Source organism: Rhineura floridana, chromosome 14 (genome assembly GCF_030035675.1).
Source record: "Rhineura floridana isolate rRhiFlo1 chromosome 14, rRhiFlo1.hap2, whole genome shotgun sequence".
NCBI lineage: Eukaryota > Metazoa > Chordata > Lepidosauria > Squamata > Rhineuridae > Rhineura > Rhineura floridana.
Window position 1 is genome coordinate 15,131,814 of NC_084493.1, and position 14,252 is coordinate 15,146,065.

A 14,252-nucleotide genomic window follows, 5' to 3' on the forward strand; every position below is an offset into this window, starting at 1 on the left:
AAAAAAGCAGGCCTTTTAATTCTGCCCCACAACATAAGGGGCTGAGCTCTGGAAATCAGGTCATTTTAGGTAGAGCCATCAGCTGAGACACTAATTGGAATCCTAATTGCAGACTGCATAACAGCATTTAGCAGCTAATAGCCCTCCGGCTTGCCAAGAGGTTCCCCCAGCCATCTTCTTCCTCCTCCTCATTTATTCCTTCCTTAATGATGTCAAACAACAGAGATGATTGCTCATAAGGCGGGGGGGGAGTGGAGAAAGAGAGAGAAAAATAAAATAATTCTGTAAGCTGGGCATGTTTGCAACAAGCGCGTTCAAGCCCTATCCTATTATCCTTGCTTTCCCTCTGGAACGCACCACTGGTAAAGAATTTAATCATTGAATGACTAACAACTTAGAGGGCAAGAAAGAATAACACTTAAAAAGGAGGGTGTGATCAACAGAGGCATGCTAAATGCATGCCCACAAAGTCTGCCAACGTTGCTGCTTGCTCAGAGACAGAACTAGGCATTCAGCAGACACACATGGGGCCAGGAACGCTCCCCTGCCCACAGCTTCTCCCTGCCAGCACCAGGCAAGAGTTGTGGGCGGGAGTTGATTTCAGCACCTGCCTTCCCACACATCACTTCAGATTGAACCTATTACCCACTCCCAGTTGCTTTCTGGCTGTTCAGCAGAGATCTGGGTGCACATCATTTACCTAGCGCTGCCTAGAGACTTCTCTTGGAGGAAGGGCAGCATGGCCTTTGTGTATCCTGGACCAAACACATTCAGAATTCTTATTCTAGCTCAATGGGTGGGTGAATCTGTTCATTTCCCCCCCCCCATTTTTCATTTTTCCAATCTGAAGTTTCCATGTCAGTTGCAATTTTAAAAAAAACCCAGTCCTCATGAAAATTTGCCAGCATTTTAGCTTTGTCTCCAAATATACACATTTTGTATGCAATTTTGCCGTATACATATTTTTGCAAAGCAATGTCCCCTAATACTGTATAAAACATTTTGTATGTTATTGTCACAAATGTATGCATTTTTATACACACTGTTTACCCTAATAAACACATTTTTGTACACATATCTTGGCTGCAGAACTGCATTGCAAAATTCAGAGAAGTGCAAATTTCAAAGGAGGGCTGTGTTTTCAGTCAGGATGTGCTACAGTTCTGCCCAATTCAGTTTTGGTACTGAATTTTCCATTAATTCATTTATTCCCAATAGTTGAAGATCAGATTTTAATGTAGTGAATTTCCACTGCTATTTGTGAAAATTGACTTTTTTAAAACAAAATAATCCCCTTCTCTAAACATTGATTGTAAGAATAATTGATGGGTATTTCCTTTAAAAATATTGGTATTTCCTTCAAAATATCAGTCTTTTTAAAGGGAATATCGATATTTCCTTCTAAATATCAGTATTTTCTTTTAAAATGTCAATATATATTGATATTTTTTCCAAGCGAAATAAAAACATGGATCAGTAAAAGAAGAGGCCAGCGGATAAAGAACAAACTCTAATCGATGCCAGCCTGTTAGGTCAACAGGATGCTTTCAAACCAACACCGGCCAACGGATCCCATCCCTAGTTTTCAATTCATGGTTTCAGAAACTGCAAATTATATAGGTTCACTTTTAAATGCAAACTGAATCAAATTTCTTCCCCATCCCTATAGCTGTGAAAGAAATCCCAATCAAAACAAAACTTTCACGTCTGCCTATAAAACTGAATTCATCTTCTGCTTTCCATGGTCTTTAAATACACATAAGATGATGCCAGTGCAGTGCCAAAAATTCCTCCTGCATTTTGTCCCCAACCATCCTCCATCAATTAAAAAGAAAAGAAATTGAATTCAAAAATTACTGAAGGGAGAGAAAATGTCAGTGAAATTCTCATGGGTGGGGTGCATGGATTTCAGTGTGCTTACTTTGCTTTTGAGGAGGCTGAAAGGTCTTTGGGAAAGCGCCCTTTCTTTGATTCTGCAAATTACCTCATTAGCAGTTCGCAGTCTGCAATCCTTCCAGGCTCCCACACTTCAAATCAAAGCCCAGGAAAAGACATTGTGAGGTTACTCCTCCCATGGGGCTTTTCCAGATAAGAAGTGTGGGCAGCTGGGAAGGCTGCAGAATGTTGGAGAAATGTTTACTGGGAAAAAAGAAAAGAAAATCCACACATTTCTCATCTCACAACCATAACGTAATCTCAGAACTGTCCTACATTCTAAAGGATTTCTAAAGTGGCTTGAGAAGGAGGCAGAAACCTGGAAGCTTACAAGAAATTGGAGTGCAGATTTCTGCACAGCACTAAAATATACACCAGCATTATCACCCCCATACAGCAAATTGAGTGGGGTGTGTGCGTTGAGGCTAAGAGATTAATAAAGTATCCTACCGCTACCTTAGCAAGTTCATGGCCAAGGCAAGATTAAAATTGGTGACTTGCTGGCCCGTGGCTCACAGGCCAGCACTAGATTTTACGGGACTCTAATCCTCCTCTCTTCCCTACTTCCCATACTTGCAATGCATTCTACACGGGGCTACCCTTGCATCTGGCTGGGAAGCTCTAGTGGGTGCAAAACGCTGCAGCTAGACTGTTGATTGTGGATACACTATGGCCAGCACATAACTCCCGTGGTTAAAGGCTTGCACTGGCTACCCGTATGTCACCAGGCCAGGTTTGTGGTTCTTGTATTAATTTACAAGGCCCTTAACTAGCTGGGTCTAGGACAGCCTTTCCTAAGCTTTAAGTCCCAGATGTTGCTAGACTACTACTCCCATCCGCCCCTGTCATCATGGTCAGGAATCGTGGTGGAACTTTAGTACAGCAACACTGGAGGACCCAACGGTTGGGAAAAGCTGGTCTAGAATATACTAAAGATTGCCTGATCCCTTATATCCCAGCCCAATCCCAGAGATCTTTGGGTCTCTGTTGGTGGTCCGCCATAGCTCAGATGCAAGGCTCAGAACTACTAGAAGCCATGCATTCAGGTTCTCAACAGCTGCGATTACCGTACACAATAATGACAGAGAAAGAAACAGAGAGCGGCCATTTTCAGTGGGACCCCTGCTAAAAAGAAGGAGTTTAAGCTCAGGGGTGGAGCATCTGCTTTGCACACAGAAGGCCCCAGGTTCAATCCCTGGCATCTCCAGGTAGGGCTGGGAAAGACTCTTGTCTGAAACCTGAAGAGCTGCTGCCAATCAGTGTAAACAATACTGCTCTAGATGGACCAACAGTCAGATGAAGGCACTTCCTGTGCTTCTGCCTCTCCTGTTCCAGACTCGACCACTATTTCTAGGCTGCGCTCCTTGCCAGACACCCTGAAGCATCCCAGTTCCTGAGGCTGAGCCAATAAATCTCAGCTCAAGAATTTTAATATGTGCATTCCTTCCAATCTTATGTTAAACATTCCAGCACTTCACATAGCCACAGTTTTAGGCTGAACAGTCAATTACAGCCTTTTTCTTGGCCTTTTGTTCTGCTCAGTTAGTTTTAATCTGAACTGACTTGCAATGAACCGGCTAAGATAAGCTTCTTAACAAGGGTCTCTGGTTAATGTTGCTATTGTTGGTTCAAGATAGAGTACGAGTCTGCAGACTTACAGCACTCGCCTTCACTGCCAATTACACGGCAGAAAACACGAGGAGGGTTTAAGATAAGGATCAATAGTGGCAGACACTCAGGTCAGCCCACATATCTATACACTTCCCTCCCAAGTTAGAGGTAGCGTTGCTAACTTTTCCAGAGAGAAACTGCTGCTCGTTTGAACCTTAGATTTGCAATGTGCAAAGTCCACTAACAGACTTGTCCTGCGTCTGTCCGTATCTCAGCCTCGCGGGAATCAGACTTAAAGGTTCCACTTCCATAGTGTCTCCACAGCATGTTACTTTTTGTCTAATGCAAGTTAACGGCAAACATTAACTCACTGGGGAACCAAAGGGGTGAACTCAAGCACGCCATTAGAATGGTGTGTGTGTTCAGATTACACCCTGATTCTGGTCACCTTCCCAGCCTGGTTCAGATGTAACAGCCTGGGGGCCAAATGCAACCCTCCTGGACTCTCTGTCTGGCCCTCGGGACTCTCCCCAGGCCACACCCACTGGCCCTCCTGGAGTGTGTTTGACTGGCTGGCTGGTGGACGGAGAGGGGTGTGTGTGTGTGTGTGTAGAAACTAGTCTACTGTAGAAAGCTAAAATTCACATTCATTGCTCCGCCCACTTTTGCCTCTGGTCCTGCGCACCAGTGGCAAGTGGCCCCTGGAAGACTGCCCAGGAGGGACTGCAGCCCTTGGGCTGAAAAATATTCCCTATCCTTGTGCTAAATCATAGCCCAGCATTATGAGAGCGAGCCTTGGCAAGCCTCAGGTTTGTGTGCTCCCTGCTCTCGGCACTATGGGCACGGTACATCAGATGCTGACAGAGGACGACCCTCATTCTGACCGTAGAGGGACAGTGCAATGGGATGGCAGAAGCACAGGCAGCCTCACAGTCCATGTTGCTCTGACCCAGGGAGCTTTCATAAGGGCCAGGCTGTTCCATCTGATCTCTCCTGGGCCAGTTGTTTTTGAAGAAGCTGCTTAGCTAGTCTGGACCTTTTACACCTTTTGATGGCACAGCAGGTGAATTCCCATTTGACGTTTCTCAAGGTCAAGGCCCACTGCAGGGTCCAGGCATGACAGCTGCCAACACTGTGGGAGGCAGTATGTTTCTGAATGTGTGTTGCTGGGAATCCCAGGTTGGGAGAGCGCTGTTGCACTCAGGTCCTGCTTGCAGGCTTCTCATAGGCATCTGGATGGCCACTGTGAGAACAGGATGCTGGACTAGATGGGCCACTGGACTGATCCAGCAGGGCTCTTGTGTGGTGCTAGTGTGGTGCAGTGATGAGAGCAGGGATGAGGAGCATGTGGCCCTGTAGGGGTGGACTCCAACTCCTATCAGCCCCAGCCAGTGTGGCCAATGGTCAGGGCTGATGGGAGTTGCAGTCAGGATAAGGGAGATCCTGGTTCAAATTGCTACTCAGCCAGGAAACTCAATAAATGACCTGGGGCTACCCCTGCCTCCTCTCTAACTGCACATGGGGAGGTGGAAGAACCACATATGCCACTTTAGAGGAAGGGTAGGATAACAATCAAATGAACATGGGGACTAACAAAAGGACAGGAAGGATGGTTCCACCTTTGGAAGCAAAACAAATAGTCCTTCAGCATTGGAAAGCCGAGGCCACATCAAGCACAGAAAACTGGATACATGACCTTCTGCAGCTAATAGCCCATGAGAAAATTCTGGTCTATAAACTACATTTTTTTTAAAAAAAAAAATCAAACTTCCAAGAGGCTTGGAGCACATTTTTGGAACATTTCACCAAGTAAAATCCACAGCTAGAAGCGGGTAGCACAATGCATAGCAGGGATGGATGCTTCTCCAACTTCAAGGGGTTCATCTGGGACCCCAGCAGAACACTGACATTTGTTTACCGGAACTCTCATCTGACCATGTGAATCTGAACATTGCATAACACGCCAAACAACTGAGCATCAGAAATGAAAACGTGGTAACCGAAAAAGGGGGGCACGAGGGAGGTGGGGGAGCTTGGAGAGAAGTGGGAATAAGGAATTGTACTAATGGGAAAACCCTAATAAACTACAGATTTAAAAAATCCACGTGACAAATTCTCTGGGAAGGGTTGTTATCCAGATTCATCTGTACCCATGAATGAGATCCATGCTAAATAAAGACCTGGCGCCTTATTCAACCAGCCGCATGCCATTAAACATGCCTAGGCTTCTTAACAAACACTGCATGCTTGAAGCCTACTTAACAGCACCTTCGAGACCACAAAGTGCCAAGCACAACCCAACTCTTCAAATTCTCTTGACATTTTTAATTTGAGAACATTTCAACCTGCAACTAAAGCACAGAGAGACCAATTTACTGGAACGAGGAAATGCGATCCATTTTTGGCGCCTTCCAAGCAAGCAAAGTCAAGAGATTCCAACGTGTACACCGCAGCTTGTTGCAACGAGCCCTTACCTTGGTTTTATTCCTGGCCCATGTTTTCACCCAACATTGCCAAGCTGCGCCCATCCTCCCCCGCAAAGTCTCCTTTCGGCAATCTCCTCTTAACAAGCTGAATGGCTATTATGAGCATCAGTGAGTTCTTTGCTGTTTGCAAATGGGCAAAAAGTCATTCTTCTATTGGCAACCTCAATCCTTGCACGAAACAGAACAACAAAAAAAGAGTACACTAAATATGAAGATGCAGTTGGCCTGCCAATAGAAAGAATCCATTGTGTAAAGATCATAGGCCTCTGGACTGGGAAAAACCAAACTTACACTCATAGTTGAAGCAGGCCAAGAACAAGGACCTCAAGTATTTCAATCAGTTCTACAGGAGACCAACTTTCATTCTGAGCAATTAAAAGTTCTCATCGGCATTCACTGTTCTTCAGCCAGAAATCATCTTCTGTTCCCCTTTTCCCCCACACCCCATCACCATGGAACAGGATCAAGAAGTTTTGAATTGCACACAGGTTAGTTGGATTCCCGCATTGAGCAGGGGTTTGGACTCAGTGGCCTTATAGGCCCCTTCCAACTCCACCATTCTATTATTCTACTGCTACATATTATTTTAAACTTTTCACCATTCATGGTGTTTTATTTTGCTCATCTGACCAAAATAATAATAATTTCATTTTGTTCTCAACAATCGGACACTAACACGCCATTTTTTGAATTTTGCAGCTAATACTGATTTCTGCAAGCAGTTGTAGAATAAGAGCCCATCTAGCGCAGCAGAACAGCCCTCTTCTGTGGCTGGCTCCCCAAGATCTGGTATTTAGGCATACTGCCTTAGATCCTGCAGGCCACATGAGTAGCAGTCGTTGCTGAAGCCCTCTTCCATGAATTTATCTCCCTTGAAAAAGCCATCTAACCTAGTGGTGGTCAACACATCTTGCGGCAGCAAGTTCCAAGGTTAATCATGCATGTTGTGAATATGTTGTTTTGTCCATACCGAATCTCCTGCCAGTTTCATTTGGATGACTCCAAGTTCTAGCATTATGAGAGATGGACAACACCCCCTCTCTGCCCATTTTCTCCATGCCACTCTTAATCTCACAAAGCTTTTATTGTGTCCTGTTCCCACCAGTCCCCTTTTTTTTCTAAACTAAAAAGCCCCTTGACAGGTGAGGTACATCAGATCTTTTTGATTGCCCTTGCAGTTTTTTCCAGCATTACAATTTCAGACTAGATATGGGTCAGCCAGAACCAAACACCATATGCCACAGAGATGGTTCTCCATTTCCTGTGCTTCTCCAGATATTTGTACATTTATATTTACACTTATATCCCATTCTTCTGGTGCCTACCAGACCACGCAGGACAGCCACCAACAGTTAAAATCAGCCATAACATACAATTGAAAGAATTATACAAAACAAAAAGAGCAGCATAGATCAATAGGGTCTGTTGGTTCCATGTCACTGGAATCTGCTCTGGGTTTTAGTCCAAGCTTCCAAAGAGCTGTCCAAGGTACTGAAACCTATTCCCACAATCGATTCAGCACCTTGGACGGGTCCTTGAAAGTTTGGGCAAAAATGCAGGGTGGATTTCACTGTCCCACTGACATGGAGCTACTGGCCACCACTGGTGTAGATTAAGGCCCCCATCTGCACTATACATTTAAAACAGGATCATACCACTTGAAACAGTCATGGCTTTCCCCAAAGAATCCTAGGAACTGCAGGGAGTTGTTAAGAGACTTCTATTCCCCTCAGAGAGCTACAATTCCCAACGTAGTTTTAACAGTCCCTCGTCCCAAGGAACTTTGGGAACTGTAGCTCTCTAAGGGGGATAGGGGCTTTCTAGCAACTCTTGCTACCCTTACTAACCTACAATTCCCAGGATCCTTTGGGGGAAGGCATGACTATTTAAAGTGGTACAAAAACTGCTTTAAATGTATAATGCAGATGGGGCCTAAAACAAAAGCACTGGATAAAAGCTTATCAATCCAAACACTTATCTAAATAGAAAGGTTTATGAATTATAATTCCCATAATCCCTGACCATTGTCTATACTGGCTGGGGCTGATGGGAGTTAGAATCCCAACAAGATCCAGCAAGGCCTCAGGGTCCCCCATCTTTGGTATGCAGAGTTATGATCACTAGTGTGTGCTGAATGTCAACTAATAAAGCCGTTCCTCTCCAAAATCCTCTTCCCATTCATCTTGCCATTCCACTCCTTCTCATGGAGTCTTGGCATTCTAGGTTCAGCAGACGAGTTAACCACACAGGTCTGCAGTGTCAGAATTACAGATGACCTCAGGAACTATCTAAATCCCCAGTGTTACATTCTTTATTCCCCCTATGAGCTTTTTCTTAGCCAACACTGAATATTTACTCCAGAAACACAACAGCGGCCTGTCTAAAACATCAAGCATCCCTGCTCTCTCAGTCCATTGGGGTAAAAATAACTTAATTATGCTATCAAGCTGTGCTTAGCAAGACAGGGAGACAGCCATTAAGCATGTCAATCATGCTTCTTCATTTTGCACAATATGCATTTTGCACATTCTTCCCCACATTAAAAAAAAAGGCGTATTGGGGTTAATCATCATCCACGTTGTTTGTACAATTCCCCTATCAACTTAATAAAATGGAAGACCAACTAGAACAGCCACAAACATAACTTGTCTAGTCTTGCTGACATCTGCAATCATTTCCTTGCCAATTCCAAAAGTAACTGAAATGTGCTATTTAAAACTAAAATAGTAGTCAATCTTAGCTAAGGTTGGAAGGATCTGTCTGTTTGGGTTTCTCGGTTTCTCATCTTTCCAATCTTAAATTCAGTTCTACATTTCTGCAGCATTTCCTTAGAAAAATAAATCCTCATGAAAATTCTCCAGCATTTTAGTGTGAAGCTCTACCACACACATTTTAGGTACAGTTTTGACAAATGTACACATTTTTGCAAGCAATTTCTTCTAATATAATGCATTTTTGCTTGTTATTTTCACAAACATATTCATTTTTATGCACACTTTCCCCTAATATATGCATTTTTGTAAACGCTGCTTGGTTGGAGAAATGCATCGCAAAACACACAACTTGTCTAGTCTTGCTGACCCCCGCAGTCCTTTCCTCCCTGATTCCAAAAGGAATGGCAAAGTGCCATTTAAAACAAAAATAACAGTCACTTTTCTTAGCTGACATGGGATGGGATGACTCTTTGGGTAGATGCATTAGTTGATGCCAGCTTATGATTAGAACTACCATTCCATAACAACACACAGAAACTGGTATTAAAGTCAGAATCCAACACAATTCTAGTCCTTAAAAGGGTTGATGCAAGAACCACATCCTGCTATGGTCCTTTCCCAACACCCCAGGCCTTCAAACCCTGACATTATTTTTTATATCAGTTGCTTTTGACTTCTCATCTCTGAAAAACCAGTTTTGCACTCCTTTGGGCCACATGTGCAAACCTTGCCATCTGACCTGTGCACATCTCCTTTAACAGAGAACTAGACTTTCAAACGGACTCCCCAGATGCCAGCAATCAGTTCAGACAAAAGTTACAGTAGCACGCTTTATTGAGGCTCTAGAGAGCTCTAGAGTTGTGAAGACATTATTTCACTGGCCCTACTTCAGAGGATCCTCCAGGCTGAGGAGCTATTGGAGTACCAAAACTATTGGGTTATATTCAACTGAGTCCTACTCAGAGCAGACCCATCGAAACGAATAAACCTAAGTTAGCTATGTCCATTAACTTCCGTGAGTCAACTCTGTGTAAGTCATGCATTGAATACCACCCATGGCCAATACCTGCAAAAAAGACACCCCTCATTTTAAGAAAAATGAGTACGTGAATGAAATTTTTACCTTTTATTTTATTGAGCTGGTTGTTTGTTTGTTTATAGACCGCTTAATGCCAAGATGGATTTATGGTGATATTTCTTTTGCAAATGAAAGGCGGTATAGAAATTATTTTAACAATCAAACAAATAACAAAAACCTGGACTACTGATTTAACCGAAGTGACAGGGAAGCCACATCGAATATAGCTAATCTAACCATAGGAACATATTAAGCCGTACACCAGGGTCAGGCTGCTTGTTCATCAAACCCAGTACCATCTACTCTGACTGGCAGCAGCTGCCCAGGATGTCAACCAGAGCTCTTGCTCATTGCTTCTTTTTTATTTACTAAGGCATGAGGGGTTGAGCCTGGGACCTTCTGCATATAAAGAATGTGCTTTACTACTGAGCTATGCCCCCCATACCAACTGCAAAGTATCACCAGCCTTTTTTCCCAACAGCTGGGTTACATGTTTGGCTACTGGTGACTTGTGCCAATTTTGTCTTTTTACATCAGAGTAAGGTAAAATTAGAACTAAACACCATTTTCAAAAAGAGCTTTAATGTGTCACATAAACATTATGAGGTGGGGTGGTGAATCTGAACTTCAGAAGAGCTCTGCTGATCAGGCCAGTGGCCCATCTAGTCCAGCAATAAGTTCTCACAGTGGCCAGATGGGAAGCCCACAAGCGGGACCTGAGAGCAACAGCAACTGTTATTCAGAAGTGCATTGCCTCTGACTATGGAGGTAGGGCATAGCCATCACGGCTAGTAACCACTGACAGCCTCATTCTCCATGAATATGCCTTATCCTCTTTTAAAGCCATCCAAGTTGGTGGCCATCACAAAATCACAGTGTTATGCACCTGATTTTCAAGATAATTACCATCTCCCAAGCATGCTCCCTGGACTTTTCAAAACTGTGACTCCAACTCGAATGGAGTTCTTGAGTGAAGAAATGATATACAAATTTGGGGCTTGCCTATCTCAAGAAGGAAAGAAAAGGTGATCTGGGCAATGTGGAAAAAACTACCAGTGAATGAATGTATGTATTTTGAAAAACTGTCTGTCTTATGTTGGGGATTGCCTATCTCAAGAAGGAAAGAAAAGGTGATCTGGGCAATGTGTCTGTCTTATGTTGAGTTGTATTGCATTGCATTGATTGTATATTTTATGCGGACATGCTGTGGCCGACCTTAATGAAGCTTGCGGACCACTGGTGCTCCAGGGACCACAGTTTGGGAACCCCGTTGTAACCAAATGTAGCATGATGGTTCTTCGGGTCAAAGAGCCGGTTTTTGACTATGCTTGGATACCATTTTGAATTAAGGTGGAGGATTTAACCTTTCAAAACTAGACTGATTTTAGCCACTGCTTTCACAACTGCATTGATTTTTTTGGTTTTTTAGAATTCCTGAGTAATGCCAGGTATGAGGCTGTGACATACACACACACACACACACACACACATATACAGAGTGCTTTTTTGTGACTGACCAGTACAGAGTACCATCACCTCTTCTTTTTTTTTTGCTGGCCACAACACACACACACACCCCTACCTTAGTAGCCTTTTCATAACAGAAAACAGGAGAGAGTGAAAAAGGTGGGATCTGGGATGGAGCAAGAGCCTAGATTACTGCATATCAGTTCTGAGTTATTTCAGCAAGGAAAATTCTGGTGTTTTGTTTTTGAGGTTTATATTACAGAAAAATTAAATAGTAACAGCAGTGTTTAGACTCCAACAGGAAAAATGCAATCCTGCATAGGCAGTCCTCATAGCCACTGCTGCCCTTTATAGAGAGTGAGAGAGATGGGAAATAAATCATGAGCGAAGCAGCTAGTGTAAACTAATGAGAACAAACAGCATGCCAGGGATCTGTTGGATTTAATCTTGAGGCCAGGATGCCAACAGTAATTTGAACCTCTTTCCAAAAAGAACGTACTGGAAGGAGAAACAACTCTGCACATCAGAGAGATGGCAGCAAAAGTTAAAAACAGAGACATCTCCTTTTTTTGTCTTTTGTTAATGTCATTCTTAGAAGCTTTAAGTAGGCCAACTTTTTCAGAAGGTTGAAGGGGGGGAAAGGCAGCAGGAACCTGGAGCAGCTTTACAGTTTAGAAAATCCCCAGCAAACACCACAGAACCTGTCTCGCCACACATTCTCCACCAATAGTACCTATTGAAGTTGACTGGGTAAAGGACGACATCTTCCGGTGCTCTGCCATCCCACTGGATAATATACCCTTGCTCCAGCATCACCACAGGCTGGTACTGCTGGTATGGTACCCCTCTGTTCACTCCCTGTAGCCTCAGAGGATGGGAATGGTATGCAGCTCTGGCAATTGATAAGGTCAGATTCTCAGGACGCCTGGCTTGAATATAGAGCTTAAAGAGAAATTGGGGGGGGGAGAAAAAGAGATGGACATTAGGACCAATCAGACTCAGCCTTCACATATGCATTTGATCAACAGCATACCCTTTAAAGACTTTTGCCAGCAAAGGCTCTGAGCATCCAGAGTTGAAGGCAGTGGACCACATCCAGCATACACAATGCAACAGCAATGCAAATAGCATTTTGTAGAGCTTTTTTTTCTTTTTAATTACAGGCCGCCTACGTGTCCCAAAAAATGGAAATCAACAAATTAGTTATCATTCCCAATGAGACACCCAGAGAGGGGGCAACGAAATGCTCCTTAAAGGGAAAAATAAAGTCTCTTAACTGAGAACTGAAATTGACAGATCCTTGAACCCTACTTATCAAAAGTCTTTCCCAGTATAAACCTACTCAGAACTTTTTGTCATCATCCAAGGCCCTCCTTGAAGAGCCCCTGTCTCCAGCATCAGTATATTGGGTTGCCACAAAAGACAGGGCTTTTTCAGTTGTGGCCCCATGACTGTGGAATTCTTTCCTAGGGGGGCTTGCCTGGTGCTGACATCGGTCTTACCGCTACCCCCAGACATTTGGTTGCTAACTTACGTGTTTCTCTGCAGTTTGCTGATTTTGTTAACTCCTAATACACATGTTTTTGTATACAGTTTTGACTAATGCACACATTTTTGCAAGCAATTTCTCCTAAGATAGTGAAAATAACATTAAGAATGCATTAATATATTCATTTTATGCATACTTTTCCTTAAATGCATTTTTATAAACATTGGTTGGAGAGCCACATTGCAAAATTTGGATAGCTGATAATTTTGAAGGATGGCTGTGTTTTGATTTCCATATTGTTTCAGAAAGTATGAATTTAATAAATTCAGCTTTAAATGCAAACTGAATTGGATTTTGCCCCCATCCCTACCAATAAGGTACATGTCCCCAATATATGTTAATAAACAGCAATTATGCTAGTCCTGCCTAATGTGCTCTGCGTCATGCTAGAGAAAGCGACAAGTAATTATTGTTTCTCCGACAAGGATGTAGTAAGTGTTACAAGAAGAAAGAGAGAGACTGAGGCAAGCAGCTTTGCGGTTAGTGAGAAATGTTTCTAGACTGACTGCATTTCTAACTGCAGCCAACACATGCAAAATTTCAAGGATTATAATCAAGACAGATTTCCAGCACAGTTGCTTATTTCTAACACTCATTTATACCTGCATATTCATTGTTACTATTTAGACTGGAATGACTGACAAGTCTTATCTTGCACTGCAATGATAGTTAAGAATTGGTAGCATGAAGATGGAATTGCAAAGCTAACCTGAGTGCAGGCTGGGTACAAGATACGGTTTTCAATTATCCTCCCACTCACCCCCCCCCCCAAAAAAGTTATCTAAGCCTGGGTTAGAAAAATGTAGCGCTACCATTTTTCTGGCCTTTTGCCTGAGCTTTTAATATGTGACTGGCAGGTTACAACTGGAAGATTTTCCATTTATTTGAATAAAAAAAATTTCCTACCTTTCAGTGCAAAAACTCTTGCTATAATGATATAATAATGCTATAGCTCATGCTATAAGCTGACACACAAATAGGAGGTCAAAGACCAGAATGCTGAAAAGATATAGCTTTATTCTGTGCACAGAGGCACCATAGATTTCTTGTATATAAAAAAATTCTTGTATAAAATATGTTAAAGCCCAACGCGTTTCAGCTTGTGCAGTCAAGCCTTCATCAGGGGCTAAAATACAAAATATTGAATATTTTTAAAAAAAACTTACTAACAACTTAAACACACACATTCATTTCTGGAAGAACACAGTTACAGAAATGTTGCAGCCAAATGTTGCTTTCATTAATCTCAGAATATAGTTACAAAACTCTAACAACTTAAATACATACTAACAACTTAAACACACACATTTTCATTTCTGGAAAAACACAGTTACAGAAATGTTGCTTTCATTAATCTCAGAATATAGTTGCAAAACTCTGACAACTTAAATACATATCTAATTATAAAAACA

At 42.7% G+C, this 14,252-nt stretch overlaps 2 protein-coding genes across 10 annotated transcripts in view; both read right to left on the reverse strand.

Annotated features, from left to right (window-relative positions):
- CEMIP (cell migration inducing hyaluronidase 1) overlaps positions 1 to 14,252 on the reverse strand; it is a 182,029-nt gene that overhangs the window by 127,127 nt on the left and 40,650 nt on the right. The gene's annotated exons all lie outside the window — the stretch shown is intronic.
- Positions 1 to 14,252, reverse strand: part of LOC133369860 (inactive cell surface hyaluronidase CEMIP2-like) — a 106,123-nt gene that overhangs the window by 29,751 nt on the left and 62,120 nt on the right. For all 9 annotated transcript variants that reach the window (XR_009759007.1, XM_061595563.1, XM_061595564.1 and 6 more), the window contains one exon: positions 12,025 to 12,233. Coding sequence is in view for 8 of the 9 variants with exons in the window: in XM_061595563.1 (XP_061451547.1) it covers positions 12,025 to 12,233 (209 nt within the window). In the remaining variant the exon portion in view is untranslated. The remainder of the gene's footprint in view (positions 1 to 12,024; positions 12,234 to 14,252) is intronic.